This window comes from Cherax quadricarinatus, chromosome 29, assembly GCF_038502225.1.
Source record: "Cherax quadricarinatus isolate ZL_2023a chromosome 29, ASM3850222v1, whole genome shotgun sequence".
In the NCBI taxonomy this organism is placed as follows: domain Eukaryota; kingdom Metazoa; phylum Arthropoda; class Malacostraca; order Decapoda; family Parastacidae; genus Cherax; species Cherax quadricarinatus.
This window is the reverse complement of record NC_091320.1, coordinates 30,253,310-30,274,840: the sequence shown is the minus strand read 5'-3', so window position 1 is coordinate 30,274,840 and position 21,531 is coordinate 30,253,310. Positions and strand designations below refer to the sequence as shown.

The following is a 21,531-nucleotide window of genomic DNA, read 5'->3' as shown; positions in this document are numbered from 1 at the left end:
TAAAGGCCAAATGACAGAAATTTAAAAAAAAAAAAAAAAGGAACTCACTTTGGTCACACAGAGTACCAGTTCTGCCTGGAGGACACTTGCAGAGGAAGCCCTCAGATGGAAGGGTTACACAGGAGGCACCGGCTTGGCATGGCTGACTTTCACAGGGGTCTAAACGTACCTCGCACCTCTCTCCTGGAATACAATAACAGTTACAATGGAGAAAAACTGTAAATCTTTCTGAGACAATTTAAAATGCTGTATTTAAGCAGAATCAATTATTTAAAAAAATACTGTGCTTGAAGTTTTTTTAATGTACCTTAGAGTGTTCTTGCAGTGTTCTTGGACCACGTCTCTTTCTCATTTACATCAATGACCTCCCTAATGCCTCCAAACTACTTAAACCTGTTCTTTTTTGTAGATGACACCACCTATATCTTCTCTCACCTTAACCAAACCATATTTAGAAACACGGTAAATGATGAGCTGCTAAAAATATCCACTTGGATGATGACCAACAAACTTACTCTCAATATCGACAAAACCTACTTCATTCTATTTGGTAATAGAGCTGCAAATATTCAGATAAACATATCGATAAATGGTTCCTCAATTTCAAGACACACTGACGGAAAATTTCTGGGCTCCACACTGGCAACTGTCTTAAATTTCAGACCCACATACAGCATATTTCTAAAAAAATCTCCAAAACAGTAGGCATCCTACACAAATAACCCGCACATAGAAGAGAGAAGCTTACGACGACGTTTCGGTCCGACTTGGACCATTTGACTGGCTCGTCCTCCTTATTTCCCACTTCTACCACTACTACTACAACTACTGATGAAATTAAGACATATGTGCGGGTTCTGGTTGTCTTTGTTGTGGGCGTTTTGCCATCCAGTGGCTGGCTGGATGGCGAAACGTCTACGATAGGGATGCCCGGGTGTTGCGCATGTGTCTTAATTTCATCTTGTCAGTATTATATACCATTCTTGTACTACTACTACTACCATCACCTCTTCCTGCCTATATATAGCCGTCCTACTCCACTTCTGGTTAGTGTGACTTTGTCAATGGTCCAAGTCGGACCGAAACGTCGTCGTAAGCTTCTCAATTTTATGTACGGGTTATTTGTGTATCGTTCCAGTCACGGTATTGTGTCTTTTTTTGTTATTTAGTAGGCATCCTCTCTAAGATACGGTACTCAGGGCCAGATTAAGAAGTCTCCGGGCCCTAGGCTATTCAGATTGGCGGGGCCCCTTTGAGTTATGGGTAAGCGAAACGACCCCTTCCAGCTTGGGGGTGGGGGGGTGGGGGTGGGGGGTCAGTGTGAGCCTGTTTAAGGTCTAATTAAATACATTCTGGCTATTTAGATTAAATTTAATAGGGAAAGTACATCAAGACAACCAAAACCATTTACCAACAGCCATTATAACTATCTTGTTAAATCATGCATTTTAAAGAGAATAAACTCAAGACAGCATAGTATTACTAGATTAGGCTATTAAAGTAGTGACATCATGTACCTATTATATTCACCATAACCACTACAGCACTATTATTGTTATCATTATTGTTATCATTGCATCATGCATAAGACTATCAAATCATATAAACTCAAAAAAGTAAAGAATTGTTTATATTCACAGGCACTTCTTAAATAAACTTTTTTCTGGATTTCATATTGGCAAAATCATCAATTATATTCTGAAAATCAATATTTCTTGTTAGATCAGACTCAGTGGTCAACATGGCTAGGTTACACAATTTGTCTTGGTTACACAATTTGTCAGTGATGTAGAACATCAATCAATTGAGATCTGTTATTGAAATGATAAAGACTTAACCCTTTGACTGTTTTCGACGTATAAATACGTCTTACGAGCCAATGTTTCTGACGTATTTATACTCAATAATTCTAGCGGCTTCAAATCAAGCGGGAGAAAGCTGGTAGGCCCGCATGTGAGAGAATGGGTCTGTGTGGTCAGTGTGCACCACATAAAAAAAATCCTGCAGCACACATTGTGCAATGAGAAAAAAAAAACTGATTGTTTTTTTGGAATAAAACGCCGACTTTGAGGTGTATTTTCGTATAGTATTTATCGTTGTATTCGCGTTTTCATGGTCTTAGGTGATAAAATGGAAAACATATTACAGAAATAGAGATGATTTTCATTACTTTGACAATGAAAACAACCTTGAAACTGAGCTCAAATCAGCGGAAATGTTCGATTTTTACCAATGTTCAGGAGTAAATAAATCACACCACACGTCCAATACACATCAACTGGGGAGTCTAATATTCTTTCACTAGTGCACTGATATTATTTATACCATTTTTACAATAATGCAGTAGTCTGCATAACAGTAAATTTTGTATTTTTTTGTATGAATAAAAAATCAAAATAGAAAGCAATAATAATATAAGAGGGGCCTAGAGATATGACCAATGAACAGAGCATATGTTATTTTAGTGCCACGAATGTCTACCTTGTTTATTCTGGACCCTATTTTGAAATTGGCATCTTTTTTAGTTTGTGTGAAATTGGCCAAATTGCCAATTTCTGACCACCACATTGGGTAGTGCAAATTAGTAAATGGGAGGTTTCTTGTACTCAGCTGATAGATAAAATGGAGTTCTAAAGAAATAGCTATGAGTTTGGTCAACTGGAACAATGGAATTGGCTGAAAATAGGGCTCAAAGTCGGCGAAATCGCCGATACGCATATGTCGCCGAGACCGCTAACTTCGCGGGAGCATAATTCCATGAGTTTTCGACCAAATTTCGAACTTTTGGTGTCATTACCATCGGGAAAAGATTCTCTATCATTTCATAAGAAAAAATAATTTTTTTTTTCAAAAATTGAGTGAAATAGAATGACAGTTTCAGAGAGGGGCCTGAAACAGTCAAAGGGTTAAAGACAGGACAAAGTGCTTTTAAAACCTACAAACGGAAGTCAGTTTGCGTTTTTAGGTTTTTCTTTATAGTATTTTTACCAAAAATGCGTCTTTACTGGTCCATGCGTCTTTACTGGTCAAGTAACCCTATCAGAGGCGAAAACAAACATTTATCCATACACATCAATGTCTATCAACAACACTTCAGTTAATTTGTCACAGTACAAGTCTAGATAACGTGTAATTACTACAGAAAATTGGAGAGGAATCTCCCATACTCACCCATTAGCAGGAAAACACAGCTGTTTTGATGTAAACAAAGGCATGCTGAGTGTTGCCATCTATGGTCAGGTTTATTTATTTTTATTTTATTTTATTTCATTATTTATTTTTGTTTTGACTAATTTTTAAAAATCAATTTTATTCTTCAAACACTTGAACTTTTTAGGTAGGGACCCCTTTGCACTTGCACCATGTGCGTAGTCTTGGATGAGCCCCTGAACCCCTTGGACCGTGGGGCCCCCAAATGCGCGGGGCCCTAGGCAAATGCCTAGTTTGCCTATGCGGTAATCCGGCCCTGACAGTACTATGTACCCCAAAGGGCACTTCTTGCTCTTTACCACTCTCTCATCTATCCATACCTCACTTATGGTATTTGTGCATAGGGTTCAACCACAGCAAATCACCTTAAACCTTTAATTATATAACAGAAAGCTGCTATGCGAATGATTACAAACTCCTGTGCCAGGCAACACACCCCACCGCTATTTAAGAGCTTGACCCTGCTTAACGTACAAAATATCCACTTACATTATTGTGCCTACTATATACACAAAACATTATTCTCCAATATAAACTCTCCTCTCAAACTTCTTCTCGAGAACTACAACAGAACGCACTTGCATAACACAAGACACAAAACACTATTTGATATCCCTCATGTCCATCTCTCCCTATGCAAAAATGCAATGCTTATAAAGGGCCCTAAGATCTGGAATTCATTGCCTGAAAATACAAAAGGGCCCTTGCCTGTACACCAATTCAAGGCACTACTTAGCAATCACCTCATCTCCTAAAACTAACAACACAAACACTATATACTATCACCACCATCAACTCAAAAATTGCCAAATTTTATAAGATTATTTCAAAACTAAAATTGTCTCAATCTCATTATGCATATGCTAAAATACAATTCTGTAACTTGTTATTGAACTACTTGTTAGTTTAATTACTATGAAACTGCTACTACCTCTGTTGATATGTAAAAAAACAATGTTCAATTCAAATCAACTATGATATATATATATTTTTTTTTTAACAAGTTGGCCGTCTCCCACCGAGGCAGGGTGACAGGGTGACCCAACAAGAAAAAAAATCCCAAAAAAGAAAATACAGTGGATCCCCGCTTAACGATCACCTCCCAATGCGACCAATTATGTAAGTGTATTTATGTAAGTGCGTTTGTACCTGTATGTTTGGGGGTCTGAAATGTACTAATCTACTTCACAATATTCCTTATGGGAACAAATTCGGTCAGTACTGGCACCTGAACATACTTCTGGAATGAAAAAAATATTGTTAACCGGGGGTCCACTGTACTTTTATCATCATTCAACACTTTCACCTCACTCACACATAATCAATATTTTTGCAGAGGTGCTCAGAATACAACAGTTTAGAAGCATATACGTATAAAGATACATAACATATCCCTCCAAACTGCCAATATCCCAAACCCCTCCTTTAAAGTTCAGGCATTGTACTTCCCATTTCCAGGACTTAAGTCCAGCTATTCTTTCTAGTAATTATTACAGGAAAAGGAGTTACTAGCCCATTGTTCCCGGCATTTTAGTTGACTTTTACAACACGCATGGCTTACAGAGGAAAGATTCTTATTCCACTTCCCCATGGATATAAAAGGAAAAGTAATAAGAACAAGAACTATGAAGATAAAATCAAAGAAAACTCAGATGAGTGTGTATAAATAAACATGTACATGTATGTGTAGTGTGACCTAAGTGTAAGTAGAAGTAGCAAGACGTACCTGAGACAGACAAAAGACACCAGCAATCCTACCATCATGTAAAACAATTACAGGCTTTCGTTTTACTCACTTGGCAGGACGGTAGTACCTCCCTGGGTGGTTGCTGTCTACCAACCTACTATATGTCTAGTATGATCAAGCTCTACTTCACCTAGATTACAGCTTCGAGGGTTATTTTCAGCCCTTGGTAATGAAAATAACCCTCGAAGCTATAATCTAGGTGAAGTAGAGCTTGATCATACAGAATGTGAAAAGGACTTAGGAGTCATGGTGAGCAGGAATCTAAAGCCAAGACAGCAGTGCCTCAGTGTGCGCAACAAGGCCAACAGATTACTTGGATTTATCTCAAGAAGTATAAGTAACAGAAGTCCAAAAGTTATTTTACAGCTCTATACATCACTAGTGAGGCCTCATTTAGATTATGCTGCTCAGTTTTGGTCCCCTTACTACAGGATGGATATAGACTCATTAGAGAACATACAGAGAAGAATGACTAAAATGATTTACTGTGTAAGGAACCTCCCGTATGAAGATAGACTTAAAGCCTTAAATCTCCACTCTCTGGAGAGGGGTAGAATGAGGGGAGATATCATTGAAGTGTATAAGTGGATGACGGGCATAAACAAGGGAGATATTAATAAAGTACTGAGGGTGTCGAACCAGGTAAGAACCAGAAATAATGGATTTAAGTTGGATAAATTTAGATTTAGAAAGGACATAGGCAAGTACTGGTTTTCTAACAGAGTTGTAGATGCGTGGAACAGTCTTCCCAATGGGGTGATAGAGGCTAGGACCTTGGGCAGCTTAAAGAAGAGACTGGACAAATATGCGAGTGGGAGGGGCTGGGTTTGAATGGTGTCATTCGGTACGGGAGTTATTTCTTGGGTAGCTTTAGGTAGAGGTCGTTTTGATAAGGACCTGCCTCTCATGGGCCAGCAGGCCTTCTGCAGTGTTCCTACATTCTTATGTTCTTAGTGTTAAGTAGTCTGCAAAGCATTAGGTTTAGTCTGCCTGAAATGCCTCGGCATGATAGTGGCTTTCTTTGCCCTTAGCAAACCAATACATGTATTGTAATTACACATTGTAAACTATGCATGGGAAAAGACTCCTTATAACATGTCAGTCACACATTGTAAACTATGCAAAGAAGTAAAAATTTGAATTTGAATTTAAATTTGAGAATTGTAAAAAGAAAAAAAAAAGCCAACTTACAAACATCAACAGAGTACAGTATGTTGAGAGAAATTACATTTAAACTCTTTATCACTGTCTAATGGAGAAGCAATGCAACAAGCTGAATAAGATATCTTTTCAAGCTTGCATATTGTAAATCTAAAGATAAAATCTATATGTATTTACTCTAAGCCAGTTTCTTTATACCTAGGTAGTACGTTGGTAGACAGCAACCACCCAGGGAGGTACTACCATCCTGCCAAGTGAGTGTAAAATAGAAGCCTGTAATTGTTTTACATGATGGTAGGATTGCTGGTGTCTTTTTTCTGTCTCATAAGCATGCAAGATTTCAGGTACGTGTTGCTACTTCTACTTACACTTAGGTCACACTACACTTGTATGTACAAGCATATACATGTATATACACACCCCTCTGGGTTTTCTTCTATTTTCTTGCTAGTTCTTGTTCATTTCCTCTTATCTTCATAGGGAAGTGGAACAATTCTTTCCCGTAAGCCATGTGTGTTGTAAGAGGCGACTAAAATGCCGGGAGCATGAGACTAGTAGCTCCTTCTTTTGTATATATCACTAAAGTCATAAAAAAAAAAAAAAAGAGAAACTTTTGGTTTTCTTTTTGGGCCACCTTGCTTCAGTGGGATACAGCCCATTTGTTGAAAAAAAAAGTTTCAACATAATGTGTATTAATATATGTACATCAAATCTGCCTCTAAACTTAGAATCATAAACTTAGAAAGATACAGAAGCTTAATCTCATTCAACTCTGCATTTGTATTGTTTGTATTCTAGAGTATCATTAAACAGTTTTGGGAGACGACCGACTTGTTGAAAAAAAAAAAAAAAATAATAATAAATCAATTCAAGGGCTTTTCAGCCAACTAATTATTATATTGGTAGCTACAGCTCCTTGAATCAAACTTGATTATCCTGCATTCCTCAGGCACCGTATGAACCCTATGGTTTTAATGTTTCCCCATGATTTCAATAATCAAATTATGATAACTATAAAAGGTTATAAATGACAATTTTTATCATTAAATTAAATGATAAAACATGCAAAAATAGCACATTACCTGTATTACAAGAAATGAACTTGGATAATAAGGAAATGCTGTATTTTATGAAAATACTTGCAAGTGTATGGAATAGGAAGTAACTTACTAAATACTGTAAAGAGTTTTTATGAGGATAGTGAGCTCAGGTTATGGAGTGTAGGAGAGAGGGAGACTACTTCCCAGTAAAAGTTGGTCTTAGACAGGGATGTATAATGTCACCATGGTTGTTAAACATGTTTATAGATGGGGTTGTAAAAGAAGTAAATGCTAAGGTGTTGGGGAAGAGAGGTGGGATTAAATTATGGGGAATCAAATACAAAATGGGAGTTGACACAGTTACTATCTGCTGATGATACTGTGCTTTTGGGGGCTTCTAAAAATAAGTTGCAAAAGTTAGTGGACAAGTTTGGGAGCGTATGTAAAGGTAGAAAGTTTTAAGTGAAGATAAGACAAGATTTCGTTCTGATTTTTAACCCCGGAGGGTTAGGCACCCAGGACAACTCCATAAAGTCAGTGCATCATCGAGGACTGTAATTTATTTCCACTGGGGTCCTCAATCTTGTCCCCAGGATGCGACCCACACCAGTCGACTAACACCCAGGTACATATTTGCTGCTAGGTGAACAGGACAACAGGTATAAGGAAATGTGTCGAAATGTTTCCACCCCCCGGGAATCAAACCCGGGCCCTCTGTGTGTGAAGCGGTAGCTTTAGCCACCGGGCCACACAGATAAGAGTAAGGTTATGAGGGTATCAAACAATTTAGATAAAGAAAAATTGGATATCACATTGGATGGAGGGAGTATGAAAGAAGTGAATGTTTTCAGATACAGTGGAACTTCAAATTTCGAACATATCACTTATCGAACTCTTCGAAAATAGAACCCTTTTTTTGAACCAACTCTGTCCCTATTATCGAACTTGCCCCTATTTTCAAACCACCGGGTACCGGACCTGTCCAGCAGCCCGCTCTGTCCATACCCCCATGCAGGCGCCGTGAGCCAGTCTGGTATTGTTGATGCTCGAGTGAACACTAACCTGCGATCTCATTCAAACATTTTACGATTATTTCATTGTGTTTAGTGCTCAAGAGACTGTGAAATAAGCTACAATGGGAGCAATGAAACTTGCTAGTGGTACCCCTGTGGTAGGTAAAGAAAGTGAGAAACACCATAGATGTGAAGAAGGAAATAATACAGAAGTGGAATGATGTCCAAATGTTTGTGCAGAAGTACCACCCTGAGCAAGCTGAAACAAGCCATCTTTACAACAAGTTCAGTGACAGAAACATGTCCTATTTTAGGGAAATCTTAAAGAGGCACCAGAAACAGAGGACTGTGGACAGTTATTCTGTGAGACAGGGGTCCAGTGACTCTCAAGCTGGTCCTAGTGGCATTAAAAGACAGAGAATGGAAGTAACCCCAGAGAGGGCTTTGATACCTGAAGTTCTCATGGAGGGGGATTCTCCTTCCAAACACTAATCCCAACTCCCTCTCTCCTCCTCCTCCCTATCTTCCAGATGCCATCACCAATCTTCAATAAAGGTAAGTAAAATGTTATTTTATATGTTTATTTAAATTTATTAATACATAATTGAACACTATTTGTTGTGTGTATGTAAAACTAGAATTAATCTCTATAAAATGTATTTTTGTGAATATTTTTGGGTTTCTGGAACGGATTAATTGTATTTCCATTATTTCTTATGGGAAATATTGCTTCGCTTTTCACTTTTCGAATTTAGAACTGGAACGGATTAAGTTCGAAACTTGAGGTTCCACTGTACAGTATTCGGGAGTTGACTTGTCAGTGGATGGGTTTATGAAGGATGACATTAACCATAGAATTGATGAAGGAAAAATGGTGAGTGGTGCATTGAGGTAACTGTTTACCTGGAGACAGTTTCAGGGGTCAACACCCCCGTGGCCCGGTCTGAGACCAGGCCTCATGGTGGATCAGGGTCTGATCAACCAGATTGTTACTGCTGGCTGCACACAAGCTGACATACGAACCACAGCCCAGTTGGTCAGGTACTGACTTTAGGTGCCTGTCCAGTGCCATCTTGAAGACAGCCAGGGGTCTATTGGTAATCCCCCTTATGTGTGCTGGGAGGCAATTGAACAGTCTTGGGCCCCGGACACTTACTGTGCTGTCTCTCAGTGTACTCGTGGCGCCCCTGCTTTTCATCGGGGAAATGCTGCATCTCCTGCAGAGTCTTTTGCTTTCATAGGGAGTGATTTTCATGTGCAGGTTTGGTACAAATCCCTCCAGAACCTTCCAAGTGTATATTATCATGTATCTCTCTCGCCTGCATTTGAGGGAATACAGATCAAGGACCTTCAACTGTTCCCTGTAGTTTAGGTGCCTTATCGCACTTGTGTGTGCCATGAAAGTTCTTTGAACACTCTCCAGGTCTGCAATGCTGCCAGCCTTGAAAGGGGATGTTAGTGTACAGCAGTATTCCAGCCTAGAGAGCACAAGTGATTTGAAGAGAAACATCATAGGCTTGGCATCCCTAGTTTGGAAGGTTCTCATTATCCATCCTATCATTTTCCTAGCGGATGAGGTAGATACATTGTTGTGGTCTTTGAAGGTGAGATCCTCTGATATTATCACTCCCAGGTCCTTCACATTACTTTTCTGCTCTATTGTATGGTTAGAATTTGTCGTATACCCCAACACATTTTTAATTTCTTCAAGTATCCCATATCTGAGTAGTTGAAATTTCTCCTCGTTGAATTTCATATTGTTTTGAGTGGTCCATTCGAAGATTTGGTTGATGTCCACTTGGAGTCTCATAGTGTCTTCGATGGAGGTCACTGCCATGGTAATCCAGGTGTCATCCGCAAAGGAAGACACAAAGCTATGGCTTACATCTCTCTGTCAGAAATGAGGATGAGGAATAGAATAGGAGCGAGTACTGTGCCTTGTGGAACATAGCTTTTTACCATGGCTGCCTGGGACTTTACTCTGTTTATTATTACTCTTTGTGTTCTATTTGTCAGGAAGTTGTAGGTCCATCTACCAACTTTTCCTGTTATTCCTTTATCACGCATTTTGTGTGCTATTACACCATAGTCACACTTGTCGAAAGCTTTTGCAAAGTCTGTGTATACTACATCTGTATTTTGTTTATCCTCTACAACATCCAGGACCTTGTCATAGTGATCCAGTAGCTGGTACAGGCAGGAGCGACCTGCTCTAAACCAGTGTTACCCTGGGAGACAAAAAACGCTATGCATGGAGGCAAAGAAGGGAATGTACGAGAGTATAATAGTACCAACACTCATATATGGGTGTGAAGAATGGGTTGCAAATGCTGCAGCAAGGAGGCAGCTGGAGGCAGTGGAGATGTCGTGTCTAAGGGCAATGTGTGGTGTAAATATTATGCAGAGAATTCGTAGTGTGGAAATTAGGAGGTGTGGAGTTACTAAAAGTATTAGTCAGAGGGCTGAAGAAGGGCTGTTGAGGTGGTTTGGTCATTTAGAGAGAATGAAACAAAGTAGAATGACTTGGAGTGTGTACAAATCTGTTGGGGAAGGAACGTGGGGTAGGGGCCGTCCCCGAAAAGGTTGGAGGGAGGGGGTAGAGGAGGTTTTGTAGGTAAAGGGGTAAATGAGGTTTTGCAGATGAGGGGCTTGGACTTACAGGAAGCGTGCACGAGCATGTTAGATAGGGGTGAGTAGAGACGAATGATTTTTGAGACCTGACAAGCTGTTGGAGTGTAAAAAAAAAAAAAAAAAAAAAAAAATTAATAATAATAATAATAATAATAATGATATTGTCGCTGCCCTTCATATGTCAAGTACTCATAAGACACTAGGTGTCAACAAAAAGCTAGTTTCATGGTAAGTAAGATGCATAGTCAACATTTAAGCATCTTTATTCAGGAATAAAGATGCCTAAATGTTGCCTGTGTGTCTTACTTACCAACTTGTCGGTATATTATACTATTTTGATATTCAGCTAGTTTCATAATAATATAGGCTATGATCATTTTTTTATACACTTTCCTGGTGAATAAACACATTTTTGAGTCAGGCTTGTATATGTAAAAAAAAAAAAAAAAAAAAACTAACCGATTTATTGGAACTTGTCAGATGTCCTGGCACTTGTACTGCATTAAAACTTCATTTTATAGAGTTGCTATCAACTCAATGTGAATCCCTCAGGTGCAATGAAAAAAATACTCATAAAAAGGAGAGCCTGTCCTGGAGTTGGTACTGACCAGTGTATCCTTGTATGCAGAGACACTTAAAGTGGCCATCATCTGTTGGTCTACAAGAGCCTTGGTTGAGACATGGGAGAGAGGCACAGGGGGAAGCAGAGCACTCGCCCACATGCTCTGCCTTCACAACATGTGGAGAGCCAGGCCAAACTAGGTCCAGGGGTCGCCCATTGATCCTCACTGAGCGCAGACACCCCACTAGTCCTTCTGTTGTCCCTGCATTTTCCCATACCCTAAGGAAGGAATTATGTACACTGTTAGGAGTCCTGGACATTAATTAGGATATTAGAAGAGATGTTAAATTAAGTTACAATACCATTATTATTGACGTAAATCTTACATCTATAGAAAGTACTAAAATTAATTAGGTGTTTTTCAGATGGTGCATTATCCAAGAGAGGTATTTCCTGTATCCCATAACCACAGCCTTCAACTCCCTCAAGACACTTAGGAGCTATAATTCAATCTTCCCAAGGGATTCAGGAGCTCAACACCTTCAAGCTCAGGATATTGAATTCAACACTTTCAATAAGCCTCTAAAGGCCAAGCTGTAGATCATCACCCTCAAAAAGGACAGGAGTTCAACACAGTTAAACAGTCTTAATAAGCTTGACTAACAAGGTTTCCCATGTCTGTCGAGTCTGACTATTATTACTGCACTGAGAGTGTTGGGCACTTGCAGGAAAATCACAGAAACCATTAACTGACGCTGCAAGGCTTACAGCCATACTCCAACCAAAAACAATAACAATTAGAAGTTTGAATAGACCTAATTTTCCTATAAAAATAAATACAAATAAATATCTTGATCCTCGGTGGAAGACGGTGGCAAATTAAAAATAAAAATAAAAATATCTTGATGCCTCAAGGAAATAAGTAAAAATATTATTTTGTGTAAAATTAGGAGACCTGGTCTGGGACTGAGCTGGGGAGGCTGGGGGTACAGTGAACCCTGAAAGCATCCTTCAGGTAAATATGGTGATCCCATTTTTTTAATAAAATTAGCAAACTGGCACCTACAAATTCCAATCAAAATCCAAACTTCATACAAGGTAAGATACACTAGCATTAAAAGCTTAAAAGATATAAAGAGGCATTTCTAAGCACTTGGGTATCTGCAATATTTCTTAGCAAAAGAGCTAGCTGCATTATTTCTTAGCATGGAAAAATGACTATTTTTGACAGCTAGTGGTACCTGCACTTAAGAATGCAAAGAATAAAAGCACTATTTATGAGGTTGAAGGGTAGCCACACTATTTTTTGGGTATGAAATGTAACTACAGTATTTGAGCAAAAGGGGTACCCATGTTATAGTACAGCGGACCCCCGCTTAACGATCACCTCCAAATGCGACCAATTATGTAAGTGTATTTATGTAAGTGCGTTTGTACGTGTATGTTTGGGGGTCTGAAATGGACTAATCTACTTCACAATATTCCTTATGGGGAAAAGTTCGGTCAGTACTGGCACCTGAACATACTACTGGAATGAAAAAAGTTCGTTAAGCGGGGGTCCACTGTATTTCCACAGACATCATGATTTCATTTATCTGAATGAAAATGATTATAAACATGGGGGAGTGCTAAGCCGGTAGAATTATACAACGCATGTGGGGGAGGGGTGATGGAAAGTATTCAGGCTCAATTCAGGGAACTGGAGCACAGATCCAATTCCCTAGATCAAAAGCCCCTCACTAGCATCAAGGAACCTCCCTTGAAGGGCTCTGAATGAGCAGCCATATTAGCTGCATATAATTTGCAAGTTTCTGAGTGTTAGGGGTATAATACTATTTAACAGCATGGAGAGTAACTGCATTATTTCTGAATTAGATTAGATTTTGCCATCGAAGTGGCTAGTTTATTGTGCACCCCATATCCATCCTGTGGACGGTAGTGCAAGAGCATATAGTTACACAAAAGGCCTAAGAACTAGGCCCCAAAAAGGGTTAACAGGTGTACATGTGGATTTATATCTACATATCTACAGTTCACTTATCTGTTACAAGCAAATTTAGGAAATTTGCTTAGTATATCTCCTATCTTATTTTCATTAATAAGATATCTTGACATGTCACATAGGTTATTATACTGTTTATCTCTGTATTCCTCAATAAGTGGACAATTAAGCACATAGTGTTCAAGACAGTGACCATATACCTGATCACATAATTTGCATTTAGTTTGATCATCATCTGTCTCTCCCAAACTGCCAGAAGTACCTGTAACCAAGCCTAAGCCTGGCCACTACAACATCAGTCAGTTTGTTCACATTGCAAGAGCTCTTTAGTCTTACCGTCTTTCATTGGTGGGAACATAGCCAATGTACGTTGAGCCTCGAAGGTCCAGGCTCTTGAGGTTTCCCGGAGCCTTGCCAATGGCATCCTCAGATTCATCTAACTGCAAGATACCGTCTCTCTGGTATCTTTTGGCCACAACCTAAAGTAGGTAATTTAAACATTACTATGCATGATAACTGTACTTACGTGTACCTGTGCCTAAATAAACTTACTTGCATAACTCCAAGTGCAAATGAATGTCAGTACAGCTCGTAGAAATCAAGACCATGTATATACATGACAGTATATATACCATACACTTAAACATGACTTAGGTATGACAGCATAAACAGCATACACATAATCATGACTTAGGTATTACAGCATAGATAGTATACAGAAACATGACTTACTGCAAATGAATAAGTAAGCTTTTCAGATTTGTAGGTCAGTTGTAAATATTTTCATACTGGTAATATTTCAATTGAAAAAATATATTATTTTACAGTGAAATGAATGCAATAAGCATAATTTAAAAAATCAGTGGAAAGTAATTTATAAAATTATTTGCAAAATAAATAAATAATTATACAAAAATATAAGTTAATTTTAAGGCTGCCTGAAATGTTCTGCATCACCAGGGGGCTTTTATAAAGTATCCCAATAATTTCAATTAATCCTGTATCAACTGTATACCGTATTTTTTAGAAATTGATATTATCAAAGTACTGTACCTTATTGTAACAATAAAAGATCTAAACCCACAAGAGTCATTCAGCATTGCATGGCACATGAAAAAATGCATAAGAGAATAAGTGAAAGTAGAATTACCTCTGTGTGTGTGGTGAAGGAAGGGGGGCAGGGTCGACTCAGAGCTTCTGGTTCTGGTGTGTGTACTCACCTAGTTGTACTCGCCTAGTTGTGGTTGCAGGGGTGGAGTCACAGCACCTGGCCCCGCCTCTTCACTGGCCGCTACTGGGTCACTCTCCCTGCACCATGAGCTTTATCATACCTCTTCTTAAAGCTATGAATGGATCCTGTCTCCACTATTCCACTTCCTGACTACTCTGTGACTGAAAAAATACTTCCTAACATCTCTGTGATTCATCTGAGTCTTCAGCTTCCAACTGTGTCCCCTTGTTGCTGTGTCTTATCTCTGGCACATTCTGTCTCTGTCCACCTTGTCAATTCCTCTCAGTGTTTTATGTCGTTATCATGTCCCCCCTATCTCTCCTGGCCTTCAGTGTCGTCAGGTCGATTTCCCTTAACCTCTCCTCGTAGGACATACCCCTTAGCTCTGGGCCTAATCTTGTTGGTAACCTTTGCACTTTCTCTAGTTTCTTTACGTGCTTGGCTAGGTGTGGGTTCCAAACTGGTGCCGCATACTCCAATATGGGCCTAACGTACGCAGTGTACAGGGTCCTGAACGAGTCCTTATTAAGATGTCGAGATGCTGTTCTGAGGTTTGCTAGGCGTTTATATGCTGCAGCAGTTATTTGGTTGATGTGGACCTCAGGAGATGTGCCTGGTGTTATACTCACCCCAAGATCTTTTTCCTCGAGTGAGGTTTGTAGTCACTGGCCCCCTAGACTGTACTCCGTCTGCGGTCTTCTGTGCCCTTCCCCAACCTTCATGACTTTGCACTTGGTGGGGTTGAATACCAAGAGCCAATTGCTGGATTAGGCCTGCAGCCTGTCCAGATCCCTTTGTAATTCTGCCTGGTCCTCATCCGATTGAATTCTTCTCACCAAGTTCACATCATCTGCAAACAGGGACGCTTTGGAGTCTATTCCTCCCGTCATGTCGTTCACAAATACCAGAAACAGCACTGGTCCTAGGACTGACCCCTGTGGAACTCCCACTCATCACAGGAGCCCACTCTGACACCTCGCCACGTACCATGACTCGCTGCTGTCTTCCTGACAAGTATTCCCTGATTCATCATAGTGCCTTCCCTGTTATCCCTGCCTGGTCCTCCAGTTTTTGCACTAATCTCGTGTGGAACTGTGTCAAACGCCTTCTTACACTCCAAGAAAATGCAATCTACCCACCCCTCTCTCTCTCTCTTGTCTTACTGTTGTCACCCTGTCATGGAACTCCAGTAGGTTTGTGACACAGGATTTCCTGTCCCTGAAACCATGTTGGCTGTTGTTGAGCTCATTCCTTTCTAGGTGTTCCACCACTCTTCTTCTGATAATCTTCTCTATGAATTTGCATACTATACATGTCAGTGACACTGGTCTGCAGTTTAGTGCTACATATCTGTCTCCTTTTTTAAAAACTGGGACTACATTTGCTGTCTTCCATACCTCAGGTAATCTCCCTGTTTCGATGTGTTGAATATTGTTGTTAGGGGTACACAAAGCTCCTCTGCTCCCTCTCTCAGGACCCATGGAGAAATGTTATCTGACCTCATTTCCTTCGAGGTATCTAGCTCACTCAGCAGCCTCTTCACTTCTTCCTCGGTTGTATGTATTGTGTCCAACACTTGGTGGTGTGCCCCACCTCTCCGTCTTTCTGGAGTCCATTCTGTCTCCTCTGTGAACACTTCTTTGAATCTCATGTTGAGTTCCTCACATACTTCATGGTCGTTTCTTGTTGTCTCTCCTCCTTCCTTCCTTAGCCTGATTATCTGGTCCTGGACTGTTGTTTTCCTCCTGATGTGGCTGTATAACAGCTTTAGGTCAGATTTGGCTTTTGCTGCTATGTCGTTTTCATATTGTCGTTGGGCCTCCCTTTTGGCTCTACAACTGCTCTCCTTATTCTCCTGGGTCCTTTGCCTTCTATACTTCTTCCATTCCCTAGCACACTTGGTTTTTGCCCCCTTGCACCTTTGTGTGAACCATGGGCTCATCCTATCTTTTCCATTATTCCTGTTACCCTTGGGTACAAACCTCTCCTCAGCTTCCTTGCATATTGTTGTTACATACTCCATCACCTCGTTTACTGACTTCCCTGTCAGTTCTCTGTCCCACTGAACCCCATTCCCCATTCAGGAAGTTCCTCATTCCCATATAGTCCCCTTTCTTGTAATTTGACTTCGTTTGGCCGCCCCTTCCTGCTTCCCCCTCCACTTGTAACTCTACTGTGTATTCGAAGCTTAAAACTGCATGATCGCTAGCCCCAAGGGGGTCTTTCATATGTGATGTCCTCAATATCTGCACTACTCAAGGTGAATACTAGGTCCAGTCTCACTGGTTCATCCTCTCCTCTCTCTCTGGCAGTGTCCCTTATGTGTTGGTACATGAAATTTTCCAGTACCACCTCCATCATCTTAGCCCTCCACGTTTCTCGGCCCCAATGTGGCTCCAAGTTCTCCCAATCGATTTCCTTGTGGTTGAAGTCACCCATGATCAGTAGCTTTCCCCTGCTTGCATGAGCCCTTCTGGCCACTGCAGCCAGTGTGTCAACCATCACTATCATACTCTTGCCTTGGCCTCCTGCTCTTCTGTGGGTTATACATCACTGCAATTACCACCTTGGGACCTCCAGACTGAAGCATTCCCACTATGTAATCTCTTGCTTCTCCACAGTCTCCTCTCTCCAGTTCATCAAAATTCCATCAGTTTTTTATCAGCAGTGGCACTCCTCCCCCCCTGTTCCCTCTGTCTTTCCTCAGGATCCGATATCCCGTTGGAAAGATGGCATCTGTTATCATGCCTGTGAGCTTGGTTTCTGTGAGAGCTATGATGTCCAGTGATGCCTCTGACTCTTTCATGCCATTCCTCCCACTTGTTATTCCAACAGCGTTTGTGTACCATACCTTCAGTTTTCTCTCCAACACTATTTTGGGGGTCTGTGATGGTGGGGGTCCTGTGTACTGTGGGATTTTATAGCCGAGTGTTGGGTGGGAGCTGTGAGTGTGGATTGTAGTCTGTGTTGGGATAGTGTGATTGGTTGTGGGGTTCTGGGGATGGTTCTGTGTGTGCTTGGTCTTGTTGTTCTGCCCTGCTCTGGTTATCCTCTGCTGATTCTGTCCTTCTCTCTCTTCCTAGCTTCTTTCGCTTTTGTGTCCTCTCCCTCAGCTGCTGTCATTTTATTTGTGTTCTGTCTTGGTCTAGGAACACCCTCTTGTATTCTGCTGAGTATTTCAACCATGGTTTCTCTTGGAGGATCCTGTTCCACACTGTTTCTGTCCTGAAAATCAGCTTGATCGGTCATTTTCTTCCCTTCAAGTACCTCCCTATTCTCTGAAAATTTACAATCTCAGACATGTCCTCTTCACCTATTTCTGTGATGATGCTCTCAATCTTCTTTCTGCCTCCTGCCTCTCCTGAAGTCCATGAATAAACATTGACTTTGCCCTCTCCTCTTCCCATTGCCTTTCCCTCTGTGACTCTGGTTCCTGTCTGTACATGGCTATTTTCTTCCTTGTTTTTTCCTGTAGCTCTTGGTAGCATGGTCGTGCCTCTGCATTTGACCTAACATCCTCTCCGCCTGCACCCAGCTGCTCTCCACCTGCACCCAGCTGCTCTCCACCTGCACCCAGCTGCTCTCCACCTGCACCCAGCTGCTCTCCACCTGCACCCAGCTGCTCTCCACCTGCACCCAGCTGCTCTCCCCCTTCACTCCTTGGCCCTGCTTGGTAGGCTAATATGGCCTTAGCATAAGCCATATCTCCTTCCTTCCCATAGGGCCTCCCACCTTCATATGCTGTGTCTTCTCTGGTCAATACCCTTGATCGACAGTGTTAGTTTCACAGTGAGCAATATGTTGTGTTGTCGAGAAGACAGAGAAGCTATGTCAAGTGTTAGTTAATTCCTCTCAGTGTTCTCACATGTTCGTGTACGGTGTAGTGTCGATTTTTGCACAGAAAAGCGTCGTTTGCTAGTAAGCCCTGTTGTACCACACGTGCAGTGCGGGTGTGTGCAGATTTCAGTGTGTCCTGTGTGCTCCTGAGCCCAGCTGTGTGTGGACCACAGGTCTGCACCTGGACCACTGTGTAGCACCTCTGAGCCCCTTGTACAGAAAGCTTTATATGTTCACCGCTCGTAATGCCCATTGAGATTTACTTCACTTCACCTCCTGACTGTCAGAATGCAGTTATATGTAGACCAGTCTGGGGACACTTAGACTAACCTCTGCTGTAACTCCAACTGCCGAGAGAATGACACTTGTCAAGTCGGAGTTAGCCCTGTCGGCAGGCGCTGTGTCAGCCTCGTGTCACAAGCTTCAGTGACCAGCCTGCACAATGATGATGTCACTTTGACTGCTAGCCCGCTCACTGCAGTATGGTGTATGATGTTACGACTTCCAGATGTTTTGCCGAGTCGTCCCTGCCACGACTCTCTCCATGCTCGCCGGCAGTGACAGCCCCAGCGACAGTACCAGTCGAGAAATGTCTTCCTGAGCCACTTGCCAGAAGAAGTCCTGCCCAGTTGCCGAGTACTGATGATGCCTCATTCAAGGGCACCATCAGACTGTGCCCCAGGATGAGTGAACCCTGCAGTTTACCTGGAGTTTACCTGGAGAGAGTTCTGGGGGTCAATGCCCCCGCGGCCCGGTCTGTGACCAGGCCTCCTGGTGGATCAGAGCCTGATCAACCAGGCTGTTGCTGCTGGCTGCACGCAAACCAACGTACGAGCCACAGCCCGGCTGGTCAGGAACCGACTTTAGGTGCTTGCAGTAACAACGATGACTGCTTCATTGCTCCAGAGGAGACCATACCCTGTTATGTCGCAGCTCAGCCGCAGTGATGTCTTCTGTGTTGCAATATCTGTCCAGACGCAGGAAGGGGTGCAGTGATGCCCATCAACGCTCACTGCCTATGACCATGATGTTTAGCACATCCCACCTTTTTTTTCCCCCCCTCCCTGTAGGAAGTTTTTTTTTATGTCCATACATGTATATATGTAGGTAGTAGGTTGGTAGACAGCAACCGCCCAGGGAGGTACTACCGTTCTGCCAAGCGAGTGTAAAACGGAAGCCTGTAATCGTTTTACACGATGGTAGGATTGCTGGTGTCTTTTTTTTTTTTGTCTCATACACATGCAAGATTTCAGGTACATCTTGCTACTTCTACTTACACTTAGGTCACACTACACATACATGTACAAACATATATATACACACCCCTCTGGGTTTTCTTCTACAGTGGACCCCCGCATAACGATTACCTCCAAATGTGACCAATTATGTAAGTGTATTTATGTAAGTGCGTTTGTACGTGTATGTCTGGGGGTCTGAAATGGACTAATCTACTTCACAATATTTCTTATGGGAACAAATTCGGTCAGTACTGGCACCTGAACATACTTCTGGAGTGAAAAAATATCGTTAACAGGGGGTCCACTGTATTTTCTTTCTAGTAAGTGTGGTGGAGGTACGTGAGGCATTACGTAGAATGAAAGGGGGTAAAGCAGCTGGAACTGATGGGATCATGACAGAAATGTTAAAAGCAGGGGGGGATATAGTGTTGGAGTGGTTGGTACTTTTGTTTAATAAATGTATGAAAGAGGGGAAGGTACCTAGGGATTGGCAGAGAGCGTGTATAGTTCCTTTATATAAAGGGAAAGGGGACAAAAGAGATTGTAAAAATTATAGAGGAATAAGTTTACTGAGTATACCAGGAAAAGTATACGGTAGAGTTATAATTGAAAGAATTAGAGTTAAGACAGAATGTAGAATTGCAGATGAGCAAGGAGGCTTCAGAGTGGGTAGGGGATGTGTAGATCAAGTGTTTACTTTGAAGCATATATGTGAACAGTATTTAGATGAAGGTAGGGAAGTTTTTATTGCATTTATGGATTTAGAAAAGGCATATGATAGAGTGGATAGAGGAGCAATGTGGCAGATGTTGCAAGTTTATGGAATAGGTGGTAAGTTACTAAATGCTGTAAAGAGCTTTTATGAGGATAGTGAGGCTCAGGTTAGGGTGTGTAGAAGAGAGGGAGACTACTTCCCGGTAAAAGTAGGTCTTAGACAGGGATGTGTAATGTCACCAGGGTTGTTTAATATATTTATAGATGGGGTTGTAAAAGAAGTAAATGCTAGGGTGTTCGGGAGAGGGGTGGGATTAAATTATGGGGAATCAAATTCAAAATGGGAATTGACACAGTTACTTTTTGCTGATGATACTGTGCTTATGGGAGATTCTAAAGAAAAATTGCAAAGGTTAGTGGATGAGTTTGAGAAAGTGTGTAAAGGTAGAAAGTTGAAAGTGAACATAGAAAAGAGTAAGGTGATGAGGGTATCAAATGATTTAGATAAAGAAAAATTGGATATCAAATTGGGGAGGAGGAGTATGGAAGAAGTGAATGTTTTCAGATACTTGGGAGTTGACGTGTCAGCGGATGGATTTATGAAGGATGAGGTTAATCATAGAATTGATGAGGGAAAAAAGGTGAGTGGTGCATTGAGGTATATGTGGAGTCAAAAATCGTGATCTATGGAGGCAAAGAAGGGAATGTACGAAAGTATAGTAGTACCAACACTCTTATATGGATGTGAAGCTTGGGTGGTAAATACAGCAGCGAGGAGACGGTTGGAGGCAGTGGAGATGTCCTGTCTAAGGGCAATGTGTGGTGTAAATATTATGCAGAAAATTTGGTGTGGAAATTAGAAGGTGTGGAGTTAATAAAAGCATTAGTCAGAGAGCAGAAGAGGGGTTGTTGAGGTGGTTTGGTCATTTAGAGAGAATGGATCAAAGTAGAATGACATGGAAAGCATATAAATCTATAGGGGAAGGAAAGAGGGGTAGGGGTCGTCCTCGAAAGGGTTGGAAAGAGGGGGTAAAGGAGGTTTTGAGGGCGAGGGGCTTGGACTTCCAGCAAGCGTGCATAAGCGTGTTAGATAGGAGTGAATGGAGACGAATGATACTTGGGACCTGACGATCTTTTGGAGTGTG

General features: G+C 41.3%; 1 protein-coding gene across 4 annotated transcripts in view; it reads right to left on the bottom strand.

Annotated features, from left to right (window-relative positions):
* Positions 1–21,531, bottom strand: part of LOC128690475 (agrin) — a 479,367-nt gene that overhangs the window by 31,713 nt on the left and 426,123 nt on the right. For all 4 annotated transcript variants that reach the window (XM_070089666.1, XM_070089669.1, XM_070089668.1 and 1 more), the window contains 3 exons: positions 13,703–13,845; positions 11,411–11,643; positions 49–183 (listed from right to left, as the gene is read on the bottom strand). In XM_070089666.1, the coding sequence (XP_069945767.1) occupies positions 49–183; positions 11,411–11,643; positions 13,703–13,845 (511 nt within the window). The remainder of the gene's footprint in view (positions 1–48; positions 184–11,410; positions 11,644–13,702; positions 13,846–21,531) is intronic.